At 44.1% G+C, this 17494-nt stretch overlaps 1 protein-coding gene across 2 annotated transcripts in view; it reads left to right on the plus strand.

Annotated features, from left to right (window-relative positions):
* The window catches only part of adamts2a (ADAM metallopeptidase with thrombospondin type 1 motif, 2a), a 65258-nt gene extending 50042 nt beyond the window's left edge, over positions 1-15216 (plus strand). For both annotated transcript variants that reach the window (XM_031809039.1, XM_031809040.1), the window contains 10 exons: positions 1215-1348; positions 7416-7539; positions 7713-7793; positions 8279-8442; positions 9499-9655; positions 9877-10009; positions 10363-10570; positions 10699-10828; positions 10943-11017; positions 13243-15216. In XM_031809039.1, coding sequence (XP_031664899.1) covers positions 1215-1348; positions 7416-7539; positions 7713-7793; positions 8279-8442; positions 9499-9655; positions 9877-10009; positions 10363-10570; positions 10699-10828; positions 10943-11017; positions 13243-14189 — 2153 coding nt within the window. In that variant the 3' untranslated portion in view covers positions 14190-15216. The remainder of the gene's footprint in view (positions 1-1214; positions 1349-7415; positions 7540-7712; positions 7794-8278; positions 8443-9498; positions 9656-9876; positions 10010-10362; positions 10571-10698; positions 10829-10942; positions 11018-13242) is intronic.
* Positions 15217-17494: the final 2278 nt, after the last annotated feature.

Raw genomic sequence — 17494 nt, forward strand, 5'->3', positions numbered from 1 at the left:
GCAGCTGTTACCACTCAGGCCAGATGTGTTTTTTACTCAGAAGTTGGCTTGGAGGTTCTGTTGAGGCAGAGAGAGGAAAAAGTGTACACCACTGCTCTCATTTTCCCATTGTGAGGCCAGGACTTCCATGCCAAACCATTATAAAACTCTGAAGTTACATAACGTGGCCCATAGCAAAACAGACAGCTTAGCTTTAGGTGGAGAGAAGGGGGGAGAAGGAGGAGGAGAGTAGGGGGGGAGGAGGAGAAGGGGGATGAGAAGGAGGACAAGGAGGGGGAAGAGGAGGAGGAGGACAAGGAGGGGGAAGAGGAGGAAGAGGAGGAGGGGGAAGAGGAGGAAGAGGAGGAGGAGGATAGGCATCTGGCTGCACTGACATCCACATTACTTCACAGGGCTTCACAGTGTATTACCCAGTAGCTCAAGTCTCTGGACAATCATAATGATTTTTCTGAGTGGGATCAGAAGGGTAAACCTGGGTTTTGAGGACTGATTGGTTTCCTGAGGAATCTGAGAGGCCCCGGCTCAAACAAATACACAGACAGTACTGCTGGTACACACACACACACACACACACACACACACACACATAAGCAGGCCACGCCACTCCACATGTCGAGGGAACATTGGTCAGGCCAGTGTTTGAATAAGGACACATGGAAAGGTCATTACTGAGAAATATCCTGCTTTCCTCCACGGTGGAAGATTGTTACTGCTTTTTTTATTCGCTTTATAAATGAAGGGTCTCTTTACTCCCTGAAACTGCCTCTTCCATGCTTGTGTTGTTATAGTCTTACATGTGTATCATCATGACTAGAGTGCCTGCATACAGCCCTTAGCTGTGGTATATTGGCCATATACCACAAACCTCTGAGGTGCCTTAATGCTATTATAAACTGGTTACCAATGTTTTGTCATACCCGTGGTATACGGTCTGATATACCACGGCTGTCAGTCAATCAGCATTCAGGGTTCGAACCACCCAGTTTATAATTTAGAATTCTAAATACTGTTTGTTCAGATTTCCACAGTTTACCATGCCAGTGACTCAGAAGTCATGCATGTCTCTAGAAAAACACATATTGTTACTACCTTAATGAAAGCCTGTTCAAAAGGTTAATACAGTAGTCAAAGAAAGCTGAAGACTTCTGTATGACGATAATTCCTTCATTAACCCCTGTATCCTGTCCCCCTCTCCTCTGCTGTCTGGACTGTAGTTGATGAGAGATGCGAGCTCTACTGCCAGTCTAAGGAGACAGGAGATGTGGTGGCCATGAACAGGATGGTGCACGATGGCACACGCTGCTCCTACAAAGACTCCTACAGTATCTGTGTGCGGGGAGACTGTGAGGTAGGCATCGCCCCGGTCTTGTGGCCTTTTTCCACAAGTCATGCATGAAGGAACATTATCCTCCTCATTAAATATTACCGTAAACATTAAGTTGTCTGATACAATCTGCTGATACTGGCTAGTTCCTATGGTAGGGTGCATATGAAGTTAGGACTGTTTTTCATATAGGTTTGATAAACTGTTATCCATACTGATGAGAACCACTGCACCAACATGCATATTCAGTCACGCACACACTCTCTTTGTCCTGAATGACCCATCCAGGTCCACTCCTCTCCCTAATCCTCTACTCCCATACACTGACCCATCCAGATCCACTCCTCTCCCTGATCCCAAACTCCCATACACTGAACCATCCAGGTCCACTCCTCTCCCTGATCCCAAACGCCCATACACTGACCCATCCAGGTTCACTCCTCTCCCTGATCCTCTACTTCCATACACTGATCCATCCAGATCCCAAACTCCCATACACTGACCCATCCAGGTCCACTCCTTCCCTGATCCTCTACTCCCATACACTGACCCATCCAGATCCCAAACTCCCATACACTGACCCATCCAGGTCCACTCCTCTCCCTGATCCCATACTCCTATACACTGATCCATCCAGATTCACTCCTCTCCCTGATCCCAAACTCCCATACACTGAGCCATCCAGGTCCACTCCTCTCCTTGATCCTCTACTCCCATACACTGACCTATTCAGGTCCACTCCTCACCCTGATCCTCTACTCCCATACACTGACCGATCCAGGTGCACTCCTCTCCCGGATCCCAAACTCCCATACACTGACCCATCCAGATCCACTCCTCTCCCTGATCCCAAACTCCCATACACTGACCCATCCAGGTCCACTCCTCTCCCTGATCCCATACTCCCGTACACTGATCCATCCAGGTTCACTCCTCTCCCTGATCCCAAACTCCCATACACTGACCCATCCAGATCCACTCCTCTCCCTGATCCTCTACTCCCATCCAGGTCCACTCCTCTCCCTGATCCTCTACTCCCATACACTGACCCATCCAGATCCCAAACTCCCATACACTGACCCATCCAGGTCCACTCCTCTCCCTGATCCCAAACTCCCATACACTGACCCATCCAGGTCCACTCCTCTCCCTGATCCCATACTCCCATACACTGATCCATCCAGGTTCACTCCTCTCCCTGATCCCAAACTCCCATACACTGAGCCATCCAGGTCCACTCCTCTCCTTGATCCTCTACTCCCATACACTGACCTATTCAGGTCCACTCCTCACCCTGATCCTCTACTCCCATACACTGACCCATCCAGGTCCACTCCTCTCCCGGATCCCAAACTCCCATACACTGACCCATCCAGGTCCACTCCTCTCCCTGATCCCATACACTGAACCATCCAGGTCCACACCTCTCCCTGATCGCAAACGCCCATACACTGACCCATCCAGGTTCACTCCTCTCCCTGATCCTCTACTCCCATACACTGACCCATCCAGATCCCAAACTCCCATACACTGACCCATCCAGGTCCACTCCTCTCCCTGATCCCAAACTCCCATACACTGACCCATCCAGGTCCACACCTCTCCCTGATCCCATACTCCCATACACTGATCCATCCAGGTTCACTCCTCTCCCTGATCCCAAACTCCCATACACTGACCCATCCAGATCCACTCCTCTCCCTGATCCTCTACTCCCATCCAGGTCCACTCCTCTCCCTGATCCTCTACTCCCATACACTGACCCATCCAGGTCCACTCCTCTCCCTGATCCCAAACTCCCATACACTGATCCATCCAGGTTCACTCCTCTCCCTGATCCCAAACTCCCATACACTGACCCATCCAGGTCCACTCCTCTCCCTGATCCCAAACTCCCATACACTGACACATTCAAGTCCACTCCTCTCCCTGATCCCAAACTCCCATACACTGACCCATCCAGGTCCACTCCTCTCCCTGATCCCATACTCCCATACACTGATCCATCCAGGTTCACTCCTCTCCCTGATCCCAAACTCCCATACACTGACCCATCCAGATCCACTCCTCTCCCTGATGCTCTACTCCCATCCAGATCCACTCCTCTCCCTGATCCTCTACTCCCATCCAGGTCCACTCCTCTCCCTGATCCTCTACTCCCATACACTGACCCATCCAGATCCCAAACTCCCATACACTGACCCATCCAGGTCCACTCCTCTCCCTGATCCCAAACTCCCATACACTGACCCATCCAGGTTCACTCCTCTCCCTGATCCAAAACTCCCATACACTGACCCATCCAGGTTCACTCCTCTCCCCGATCCCATACTCCCATACACTGACCCATCCAGGTCCACTCCTCTCCTTGATCCCATACACTGATCCATCCAGGTCCACTCCTCTCCCTGATCCCATACTCCCATACACTGACCCATCCAGGTCCACTCCTCTCCCTGATCCCAAACTCCCATACACTGATCCATCCAGGTTCACTTCTCTCCCTGATCCCATACTCCCATACACTGACCCATCCAGGTCCACTCCTCTCCCTGATCCCAAACTCCCATACACTGATCCATCCAGGTTCACTTCTCTCCCTGATCCCATACTCCCATACACTGACCTATTCAGGTCCACTCCTCTCCCTGATCCCATACTCCCATACACTGATCCATCCAGGTTCACTTCTCTCCCTGATCCCATACTCCCATACACTGACCTATTCAGGTCCACTCCTTTCCCTGATCCCAAACTCCCATACACTGATCCATCCAGGTCCACTCCTCTCCCTGATCCCAAACTCCCATACACTGACACATTCAAGTCCACTCCTCTCCCTGATCCCAAACTCCCATACACTGACCCATCCAGGTCCACTCCTCTCCCTGATCCCATACTCCCATACACTGATCCATCCAGGTTCACTCCTCTCCCTGATCCCAAACTCCCATACACTGACCCATCCAGATCCACTCCTCTCCCTGATCCTCTACTCCCATCCAGGTCCACTCCTCTCCCTGATCCTCTACTCCCATACACTGACCCATCCAGGTCCACTCCTCTCCCTGATCCCATACTCCCATACACTGATCCATCCAGGTTCACTCCTCTCCTTGATCCTCTACTCCCATACACTGACCTATTCAGGTCCACTCCTCACCCTGATCCTCTACTCCCATACACTGACCGATCCAGGTCCACTCCTCTCCCGGATCCCAAACTCCCATACACTGACCCATCCAGGTTCACTCCTCTCCCTGATCCTCTACTCCCATACACTGACCCATCCAGATCCCAAACTCCCATACACTGACCCATCCAGGTCCACTCCTCTCCCTGATCCCAAACTCCCATACACTGACCCATCCAGGTCCACACCTCTCCCTGATCCCATACTCCCATACACTGATCCATCCAGGTTCACTCCTCTCCCTGATCCCAAACTCCCATACACTGACCCATCCAGATCCACTCCTCTCCCTGATCCTCTACTCCCATCCAGGTCCACTCCTCTCCCTGATCCTCTACTCCCATACACTGACCCATCCAGGTCCACTCCTCTCCCTGATCCCAAACTCCCATACACTGATCCATCCAGGTTCACTCCTCTCCCTGATCCCAAACTCCCATACACTGACCCATCCAGGTCCACTCCTCTCCCTGATCCCAAACTCCCATACACTGACACATTCAAGTCCACTCCTCTCCCTGATCCCAAACTCCCATACACTGACCCATCCAGGTCCACTCCTCTCCCTGATCCCATACTCCCATACACTGATCCATCCAGGTTCACTCCTCTCCCTGATCCCAAACTCCCATACACTGACCCATCCAGATCCACTCCTCTCCCTGATGCTCTACTCCCATCCAGATCCACTCCTCTCCCTGATCCTCTACTCCCATCCAGGTCCACTCCTCTCCCTGATCCTCTACTCCCATACACTGACCCATCCAGATCCCAAACTCCCATACACTGACCCATCCAGGTCCACTCCTCTCCCTGATCCCAAACTCCCATACACTGACCCATCCAGGTTCACTCCTCTCCCTGATCCAAAACTCCCATACACTGACCCATCCAGGTTCACTCCTCTCCCCGATCCCATACTCCCATACACTGACCCATCCAGGTCCACTCCTCTCCTTGATCCCATACACTGATCCATCCAGGTCCACTCCTCTCCCTGATCCCATACTCCCATACACTGACCCATCCAGGTCCACTCCTCTCCCTGATCCCAAACTCCCATACACTGACCCATCCAGGTCCACTCCTCTCCCTGATCCCATACTCCCATACACTGACCCATCCAGGTCCACTCCTCTCCCTGATCCCAAACTCCCATACACTGATCCATCCAGGTTCACTTCTCTCCCTGATCCCATACACTGATCCATCCAGATTCACTCCTCTCCCTGATCCCAAACTCCCATACACTGAGCCATCCAGGTCCACTCCTCTCCTTGATCCTCTACTCCCATACACTGACCTATTCAGGTCCACTCCTCACCCTGATCCTCTACTCCCATACACTGACCGATCCAGGTCCACTCCTCTCCCTGATCCCAAACTCCCATACACTGACTCATCCAGATCCACTCCTCTCCCTGATCCCAAACTCCCATACACTGACCCATCCAGGTCCACTCCTCTCCCTGATCCCATACTCCCGTACACTGATCCATCCAGGTTCACTCCTCTCCCTGATCCCAAACTCCCATACACTGACCCATCTAGGTCCACTCCTCTCCCTGATCCCAAACTCCCATACACTGACCCATCCAGGTTCACTCCTCTCCCTGATCCGAAACTCCCATACACTGACCCATCCAGTTTCACTCCTCTCCCCGATCCCATACTCCCATACACTGACCCATCCAGGTCCACTCCTCTCCTTGATCCCATACACTGACCCATCCAGGTTCACTCCTCTCCCTGATCCCATACTCCCATACACTGACCCATCCAGGTCCACTCCTCTCCCTGATCCCAAACTCCCATACACTGATCCATCCAGGTTCACTTCTCTCCCTGATCCCATACTCCCATACACTGACCTATTCAGGTCCACTCCTCTCCCTGATCCCATACTCCCATACACTGATCCATCCAGGTTCACTTCTCTCCCTGATCCCATACTCCCATACACTGACCTATTCAGGTCCACTCCTCTCCCTGATCCCAAACTCCCATACACTGACCGATCCAGATCCACTCCTCTCCCTGATCCTCTACTCCCATCCAGGTCCACTCCTCTCCCTGATCCTCTACTCCCATACACTGACCCATCCAGATCCCAAACTCCCATACACTGACCCATCCAGGTCCACTCCTCTCCCTGATCCCAAACTCCCATACACTGACCCATCCAGGTTCACTCCTCTCCCTGATCCGAAACTCCCATACACTGACCCATCCAGGTTCACTCCTCTCCCCGATCCCATACTCCCATACACTGACCCATCCAGGTCCACTCCTCTCCTTGATCCCATACACTGATCCATCCAGGTCCACTCCTCTCCCTGATCCCATACTCCCATACACTGACCCATCCAGGTCCACTCCTCTCCCTGATCCCAAACTCCCATACACTGACCCATCCAGGTCCACTCCTCTCCCTGATCCCATACTCCCATACACTGATCCATCCAGGTCCACTCCTCTCCCTGATCCGAAACTCCCATACACTGATCCATCCAGGTTCACTCCTCTCCCTGATCCCAAACTCCCATTAACTGACCCATCCAGGTCCACTCCTCTCCCTGATCCCATACTCCCATACACTGACCCATCCAGGTCCACTCCTCTCCCTGATCCCAAACTCCCATACACTGATCCATCCAGGTTCACTTCTCTCCCTGATCCCATACACTGACCCATCCAGGTTCACTCCTCTCCCTGATCCCAAACTCCCATACACTGATCCATCCAGGTTCACTCCTCTCCCTGATCCCATACTCCCATACACTGATCCATCCAGGTCCACTCCTCTCCCTGATCCCATACTCCCATACACTAACCCATCCAGGTCCACTCCTCTCCCTGATCCCATACTCCCATACACTGACTCGTATCTCTCAACAGCACGTGGGCTGTGACAACCAGATAGCCTCAGACATGCAGGAGGACAAATGTGGCATCTGTGGTGGAGACAACTCCAGCTGTAAGATCATCAAGGGGAACTTCACTAGGAGCGCTAAAAAAGAAGGTGAGCCCCTCCTCATCTTCTTCTACCCTCATGTCCAGTAACATGACCCCCACCGCCAGCACACACATTTACAATCTCAGATAGGAAACATTGTGTCAACGTCCACAGGGATGCTTTTCTCAGTATCTGAAGCTGTTGTTCATCTGTTGTATTTTGTTTGTGGTTTGTTTCAGGTTTCCTCAAAATACTTGAAATCCCTCAAGGGGCCAGACATCTGTTGATTCAGGAGTTCAAGGCAACCCCTCACATCCTTGGTAGGTTTATTTATGTTTCTTCTGTGAATATCAGAGTGGCTCACTAATATCCAGGATGTTGGCCTCTATAAATCAGTAGTCTTTGGCTTGGTTAAGGAAGTTTGTTATTAATTGCTGCTTTAGTCAAGCTTTGGCTGTGTTGGGTTTGAGAGTACAGAATACTTTAGTCGACTACCCATAGTGCATCTGGACTGCTGGGAAGAGATCCAGCTTGGATGCTCATTTATACTGGCTCAAGAATCTAATTTCTTAGCAATTTTATTTCTTAAGGAGAAAATTAAGAAATAACATAAGAACATTTCCCAAAACCTTTTTGAGGAATACCAACTATAACTTTCTTCTTGATTAGGTTTAGTAAATCCAGGCCCTAATCCTCCTTATCATAATCCTGACAAATATCTCTGGCTTATCCCTGCCATGATGACCAAGTTGAGAAAAGCAGAGCTCAGCCAAACATCAGTACATCCTGTTCTCCTTGTTGTCAGCTGTAAAGAACCAGGCCACAGGTCATCTGTTCCTGAACGATGAGAACGAGTTTCCAGAGTCCCGTACAGTGATAGAGAAGGGGGTGGAGTGGGAGTACCACAACAATGATGACATGGAGACCATCCAGACCACAGGACCTCTCAGATACACTGTTCTGGTCATGGTGAGTCATTTGTATACACTCAGGTCCCTGGCCAGTACAAATGACTGACATTACCTGAATTGATGTGCACATGTGTAGCGGACATGAGTCAGGCTCATGGTCTCGGGATGAGGTAGCCATTCCTGCAACTTCAAAATAATTGTCGCCATCAACCCAAGAGGGAATTTCCTCTTGGTCTAACGGTGTGTGTGTGTGTGTGTGTGTGTCTGTGTCTGTGTCTGTGTCTGCGTGCGTGCGTGCGTGCGTGCGTGTGTGTGCGTGTGTGTGTGTGTGCGTGTGTGTGTGTATGTGTGGTGTGTGTGTGTGTGTGTGGTGTGTGTGTGTATGTGTGGTGTGTGTGTGTGTGTGTGTGTGTGTATGTGTGGTGTGTGTGTGTGTGTGTATGTGTAGTGTGTGTGTGTGTGTGTGTGTGTGTGTGTGTGTGTGTGTGTGTGTGTGTGTGTGTGTGTGTGTGTGTGTGTGTGTGTGTGTGTGTGTGTGTGTGTATGTGTGGTGTGTGTGTGTGTGTGTGTGTGTGTGTGTGTGTGTGTGTGTGTGTGTGTGTGTGTGTGCGGGGGTTTAGAGCCTGCCCGTTACATATGCCACAGTAATGTTTTTGGTATCATGGTTTAGTCTTTATCCACTTTAAGTTAAAACCACCTCACCAATGGAAATATAGCGGTAGCTTCAGGACATAATTCAACCTGAAATGTTCTCTGTGTAACGAGTATCCACTATCCAGCCATATTGTTGGCTAAAACCTCAGAGCATCTGTTTACATCACGTGAAGTTACTTACAGAAAATCCACAGTAGTTACAGAAATGTACCATATCATTGTTTCTGTCATGTTAGCCACGTCTCAAGTTGTTCTATAACTTACTATTCGTTATTAATGGCTGTTGTGTTGTTCAGCACTGACTGACTGGTTATTGTAGCATCCATGATTTGTCTCTTTTGTTTGCATGTTGTTGTCAGAAATCACTAGGTGTTATAGTTCTTCTTTTTCCTTTGTATCAGAGTTCAGCTGTGAACAAGTGTATCGTTTTGGAATTTACAGTATCTTTTCTATCCCACAGATGCGTTCCCACGGTGACTCAAAGGTTACTCTCTCCTACAAGTACTTTCTCCACGAAGAGCTGCAGTCGTCCATTGAAAATAACCTGGTGCAGGAGGACACAGCCTACTTTGAGTGGGCTCTAAAGAAGTGGTCTCACTGCTCTAGGCCCTGTGGAGGTAACAATAGAACGTCCTCCTGTATTCAACTGTCAAATAACCTCGGATGTTGACCAACGTTGTTGGTGCTTCTGCCTCTGCATTTCTTGCTTATAGAGATTTCAGGCTGGGTTTATGTAAAGCATTTCTTGAAAACTGCCGATGTAAAAAAGAGCTTTATAAAATACATTTGATTGATTGATTTGTTGATGTGAGTGGTATACACTCTGTTCCCTCTTTAGGTAAGCAGTACACAAGGTTTGGCTGCAGGAGAAAGTCAGATGGGAAGATGGTCCACCGCACCCTCTGTGTGAACATCGACAAGCCCAGAGCTATCAGCAGAAACTGCAGCCAGAAAGAGTGCTCCCAGCCAGTGTATGTAAATGTGTGTGTGTGTCTGTGTGTGTGTGTGTCTCTGTGTCTGTATGTATGTATGTATGTATGTGTGTGTGTGTCTATGTGTCTGTATGTATGTATGTATGCATGTGTGTGTGTGTGTGTGTGTGTGTGTGTGTGTGTGTGTGTGTGTGTGTGTGTGTGTGTGTGTGTGTGTGTGTGTGTGTGTGTGTGTGTGTGTGTGTGTGTGTGTGTGTGTGTGTGAATATTCTATGTAACTATTGTATTACTAATTCTGTATATAAACTGTTAATATTCCTGTTGTTTCTCAGTAAGTCATTCTATTCCCAATCCTCCTGTATGGTGATGTGTCTGTCTTCTCTAATCTCCAGTTGGATCACTGGGGACTGGCAGGAGTGTAGTTCATCCTGTGGGAAGACTGGCTACCAGACCCGCTCTGTCCTCTGTCTGCAGCCCATCGCCGGCGGTGACCAACGTACCATCCACAGCAAGTACTGTAATGATGACAGGCCAGAGGGACGGCGACCCTGCAATCGCCAGCTCTGCTTTGCCAAGTGGGAAGTAGGACCCTGGTCCCAGGTAGGTCGATGTTGAAAGCCAAATGTGAATATTTCTCCACCATTACTGACAGCATTCCATGCAAACACCTGTTTCCATGAAATCTTGAACAACTCAGAGGTGTGTGTGTGTGTGTTTTTTTTATTTAGTGTTCGGTGACGTGTGGCAACGGGACCCAGGAGCGGCAGGTTCTGTGCAACAGTTCTGATAACTCAGTGGGACTCTGCGTGGAGACCAAACCCATCACACTCAGAACCTGCCAGCTAGTCCCCTGCACAGGTCTAGACTGTCCAATCAGAAAGCCTAACTTATTGAACTCAAGTACATAACAATTTACTACTGAAACAATATAAATCGATTTTCACATCATCCCCTTGTTTGTTTTGTTCTCAGGGGACGGAAGAAACGCTTTGATCCAGTGGCTGTCGCGGGCCAACCCAGAACTCCCTGCTCCCAAGATCTCCTCAAGTAAACATCCCCTCTATAGCTCGGAGCGAGGAGTCCGCTGCATGCCTCTGCTCACCTGGGCTCTACCCTTCTCTCTCTGCCTCTCTCTGCAGGGAAGAATGCCCTGATAGTGTCTCTCTCCTCCTCTTCTCCTCTACTCCTCTACACTGGAGGATGCCTGCCTGTCTGTGGCTTCTCTGCCTGGCTGAGAACGGGAGATTTCCTGTGCTGCGGTCTCTGTCTCTCTGGCTCTTTCTCTCACACGCACAGCGCACACTCTCTCCTTCAGGGGTTTGACTGTACTGTAGGCTGTAGAGCTGGCCTTGAAATCCTCACTGAAGAAAGAAATGGCTTTTCAATCCCTGAAGGCTTTATTAAGTCCTGGCTGTGAGCCTCTGAGACTATAGTCATGGCCTAGCCTCTGTATACGGAGTTGCTCACTGGCTACGTGTTATTGGGTTTGAACCTGGGAAACTCAAGGGAAGTGAATATGGAGATACGCAGTGGATTTGATAACAAGAAGCAGGGGATTTGTTTTGGGAGAAACCTTTCTTCCGTGGCTGTTAACACAAAGGTGAAGCTGACTCAGTAACTGGTGTCTGAGGGGCATTGAGAACGGAGCAGAAGACACATGTCCATTGTTCGCTGTAAAATGGACAATAAAGTTTTATTGTCATACAGTATGCATACACAATTATGAATGTAAATAGTTCCACAGAAATAAGGTGTGAGTTACTATATGCCTCTCTATTACTGACGGTTAGCGTATGTGTGTTTTTGTATCCATTCTACCTAAATATTTAAGTGAAACATCTAATGAGCAAAACAATTATAATATGGACATTAATATAAGTAACCAGAGCAGAATGTTTATGCGAAGGTGAGTATGGTTTATTCTGACTTTCACAAAGGAATGTGAATTTTACTCTCAATGCATTTTGTGCAGTAGACAGTGGACACTAAAATGTGTCCTTATTTATCTAAATATGCTTGTGTGTTTGTGTAGCATTGTAAGGCGTTAGTTAGTGAAAAAGATGTTCTGATACCTCATGCAGTCATTTTGTCATAAACATCTGGGAAATAGCTTTGCCTTATATTAGGCTTTTGGGAGAAATGAAGACATAATGGTTTTTTTCTTGTTTATCAGAGTGATAAGGAATAGGAGAAGCTTCCTGAGGAAGAAAAGTTAACTTGATGTTTACAACAAAATGGATTCTCAGCACCTTCATGTACAAAACAGTGATTGTCATTGATTGTAATTGTATCATGATTGTATCAATGTAGCTCAATTCTGGCAGCTTGTGGGGAAAACAATGTGTCAACCAGATTTAAACTGCGACTTGGGAGTATCTACAATATATACAATTATTTTTGCCTATATTCTGTAGCATTTATGACTTTTAGTTTCCCAACTTGGTGACAACAATGAATTGTATGCTTTAACCAGCCAACTTGTAGCTAAGGCCTGAACAGATGTGTTCCTTATGTTATGTAGTTGTTGACCAAACTGTTAACTGTCTCTGCTGAATAGACAGTGTTCACGTATATGACAGGGAGAGTGGATCGTATGACTTTGGTTTCTCATTCATTTCAGCAGTACAGTCCAAACCCAACAAATAAAACTGTCAATATATAATTATTCAACTTTATGTCTGACAGATTATATACCTAGAGTGATGAATAGTCTGATGTTGAGTGATGAATAGTATGATGTTTGTCACATGTGCTAGCTCTCCGGCCTCTAGGTCACCAGGCTGCTCGTTATGGCGCACACCTGTCACCATCGTTACGCGCACGTGCGCGTCATCAGACTCACCTGGACTCCATCACCTCCCTGATTACCTTCCCTATATCTGCCACTCCCTTTGGTTCCTTCCCCAGGCGTTATTGTTTCTGTTCCAGTGTTTAAGTCTGTGTGTTGTTCGTGTTTCTTATTTTGTGTTATGTTGTTTATTTATTAAAACACTCACTCCCTGATCTTGCTTCCCGACTCTCAGCTCACATTGTTACAATGTCGAGTGATGAATAGTACGATGTTGAGCGACTCTATCTTACCGTTCATATCTTTGCGCATCTGATTCAGCATGATAAACAAAGCATCTTGGCCCTTTCTGCTTTCTCTCAGTCACAGTAGACTTAGCTGTGACTTTCTCGCTGTCCCTGTCTTTGGGATAGATTTATGGTTGATTTGTTTATCATAAGAGGTTGGGTTTTGTTTCTGAGATGTGTGTTGCTTTGTGTTTCAGGGCAGTGTAAGGGAGATAGGTCAGCGTTCTGTCGTATGGAGGTGCTGAACAGGTATTGCTCCAACCGTGGGTACAGACAGATGTGCTGCAAGTCCTGCAGCGAGGGAAACTTCACCAGTACGGGCCAGACCTTCACCAGTACGGGCCAGACCTTCACCAGTACGAGCCAGACCTTCACCACTGGGCCCTGGAGGTACACCACACTACCTGCTCCCACCCCCACCAATCGCTCCTTCTCAACAACCCCCACAACAACCATCACACCCCAACCCTCCACCGAGCTTTATACCACTGACTTTGCTTATGTCGACTATGACGATTATGAGGAGTATACAACCAAAACCAACGAGCACAACACAGCGAAAAAATATAGCCCTACCACCATCCCTGTATTAACCAGCAGACGCCCCAGAAGAACAACCACCCCTTTGGTTACCTCCAGGAGTCCTACATCTCTCCCCACCACCACTGAGGAGACCACAGATCCCAGCACCACCATTCAACCCACCACAGAACCCACCACAGTCCCCACCAGTCAGGGCCCATCGACTCTCAGAACTACAAATGTTCCCAAATCCATCACGTCCACCACAGCTTGGGTTGATGTTATTGAGAGGAAGTCCTGGACAACCCTAGCTCCATCCACTTCCAGACCTAAAGTAGACAAGAGATGGAAAACCATTCCAACGCAGCGTAGGGTCAGTGTGATAAGCATGCTCTCCACCATATCCCCCCACAGGACTGAGGACAAGAGAGAGAACAACTGGCTGGAGGTGCCGTACAGGATCGTTGGTGTAGACAATGATGTCTCTCAAAACCACTTTGTTCCTAGAAGAAGGCCTCCATTCCGAGAAATGACACGGAACAAAAGAATACAAGAGCTCCTAGCTGAGAAAAGGAGGCAAGACTTACTCCTCAAACGAGCAAAAAGAGAACCGGGACCTTGATAGTCAGGCAACCTTTGATTCCCTTAGTCATTAGCACATCCCAAAGCTATGCTACGGAGATTTTCCTGTTGAATGTTGCATTAGACATTTTACAGACACTCTTATCCAGAGCAATTATGGTTAAGTGCCTTGCTCAAGGACACATCAACAGATTTTTCACCTAGTCGGCCCGGGGATTCAAACCAGCAACCTTCCGGTTACTGGCACAACGCTCTTAACCGCTAGACTACCTGCAACCAATGTGTGACATAATCCTGCTATAATGAAACCACTCATTCCAGTTCAGAGCCTGTCGGTCATGTAAAAATGTATCTTAAAGATGGGAATTGGGCCTGCTTTGCTTTTTTATCCAATGAGGAAAGGGGATAGAAATGAAAGAAAACGTACAAAACTGACACAATTGAGAAATGAATAATAACTAGTTTTCTGTAAATCCACTCTCTTGAGCGTTAATTGCACATTTGTACTCGCTGCTTGGTAATAAATATAAATTGAATAGTTTTTTATGCTTTGATGTCAATACATATTGTTTATTTGTTTAGATTGTAAACAATTTATACATGACTTATTTAACAGCACTTGTGATAAGGAAGGAAGTCGCTGTTGTCAGTAGCAGGTTCAAAAATGGTTTGTGAATACATTTTTGTATATTTGTTTTTAATAGTTTTTAACTTGTAATACTATTATAGTAATGGTATACACCCTATTGAAACCATAATCATATCCAAACTGTATAAGGCTAGCTTACACTATCTGTACATTCCACCTTTTCAATACCAACACACAGCACATGATGTCCAAGGCAAAATGTAAATATGACTCAAATTTCATTTGTAATATTTATTGAACTGTCTGTTAAATGATTTATGCTTTTCACATGCAGGTGCATGAGGCATGTGCTCATAGGACCAGCAGCCATACAATCACTATGAAGTATTCTAACACATTGGTAAATGGAAACAACATAAACTGTACGTTTTCATACCTGATAATCTGATCATTTAATAAAACTGCAATTGAAAAATAATACTGTTGTCCTCCTTTGACTTTTGAACTGTGTTGAGAATGTTAAAAAAAGTTATATACACATAATGAAGATTGCAAAATGAATTAAATTAAATATATTTTCAGTAATGTAGGGTAGGCCTGCAACAGCAAACCATCTCTAGCTTCCTCAGTGGTAATGATGTGCAGTCGAGAACTAGACTGTCTATGATGATGAACAACATGGTGTCCACAGGGTGGCACTAAATGACTGATGTTCATCTAGTAGTAGATATTTCATGATGTAGGTAATATATTGTATAGGACAATAATAACAATAATAGTATTAATTATAAATATAATAATAAATATATAATAATTACAAATATCATAATTATTAATATAATAATGATAAATAAAAAATTATGAATATAATAATTATAAATATAATAATTATAATTATAATAATAGGGAATTCTCAAGTTGCGTACTGCATCACAGTGCTTGAGGCGCCACTACAGACCCGGGTTCGTTTCCCAGGCTGTGTCACAGCCGGCCTTGACCGGGAGACCCATAAGGCGGCACACAATTGGCCCAGCATCGCCCGGGTTAGGGGAGGGTTTGGCTGGCTGTGATGTCCTTGTCCCGTCGCGCTCTAGCGACTCCTTGTGGCGGGTCGGGTGCCTGTGGTCGCCAGTTGTATGGCGTTTCCTCCGACACATTGGTGCGGCTGGCTTACAGGTTAAGCGAGCAGTGTGTCAGGAAGCAGTGCGGCTTGGCAGGGTCTTGTTTCGGAGGTCACATGGCTCTCAACCTTCGCCTCTTCTGAGTCCGTATAGGAGTTGCTGCGATGGGACAAGACTGTAACTACCAATTGGGGAGAAAATAATAAATATAATAATTTAGAGAATAGTAATAATAAATATAATAATAATAATCATAATAATAGTAATACATATAATAATAGTAATAAATATAATAATAATAATAATAATGAATATAATAATAATAGTAATAAATATAATAATAATAATAATAATAGTAATAAATATTATTATAATAATAATAGTAATAAATATTATAATAATAATAGTAATACATCTAATAATAATAATAATGAATCTAATAATAATAATGAATGTAATAATAATAATGAATCTAATAATAACAATAGTAATAAATCTAATAATAATAGTAATAAATCTAACAATAATAATAATGAATGTAATAATAAAAATAATAAAAATAAAAAAATAATAATAATAATAATAGTAATACATATAATAATAATAATGAATATAATAATAATAATAATAGTAATAAATATAATAATAATAATAATAATAATAGTAATAAATATAATAATAATAATAATAGTAATAAATATAATAATAATAATAATAATAGTAATAAATATAATAATAATAATAATGAATATAATAATAATAATAATAATAATAATAGTAATAAATATAATAATAATAATAATAGTAATACATATTATAATAATAATAGTAATAAATATATTAATAATAATAATAGTAATAAATATATTAATAATAATAATAGTAATAAATATTATAATAATAATAATAATAGTAATAAATATAATAATAATAATAATGAATATAATAATAATAATAATAATAATAATAGTAATAAATATAATAATAATAATAGTAATACATGTAATAATAATAATGAATATAATAATAATAATAATAGTAATGAATATAATAATAATAATAATAATGAATATAATAATAATAATAATAATAATAATAATAATGAATATAATAATAATAATAATAATAATAGTAATAAATATAATAATAATAATAATGAATATAATAATAATAATAATAATAATAGTAATAAATATAATAATAATAATAATAATAATAGTAATACATATAATAATAATAATAATAATGAATATAATAATAATAATAATGAATATAATAATAATAATAATAATAATAGTAATAAATATAATAATAATAATAATAATAATAATAGTAATACATATAATAATAATAATAATAATGAATATAATAATAATAATGAATATAATAATAATAATAATGAATATAATAATAATAATAATAATAGTAATAAATATAATAATAATAATAATAATAATAATAATAATAATAGTAATACATATACTAATAATAATAATAGTAATACATATACTAATAATAATAATAGTAATAAATATAATAATAATAATATAGGCTACACATGGAAAGTTTAAGTTCTTTATTATAGCCTTACTCTCAACAGATGAACATGAACCCCCTGTCATTATAATTATTTTG

The sequence above is a fragment of the Oncorhynchus kisutch genome, linkage group LG29 (genome assembly GCF_002021735.2).
Source record: "Oncorhynchus kisutch isolate 150728-3 linkage group LG29, Okis_V2, whole genome shotgun sequence".
Lineage (NCBI taxonomy): Eukaryota > Metazoa > Chordata > Actinopteri > Salmoniformes > Salmonidae > Oncorhynchus > Oncorhynchus kisutch.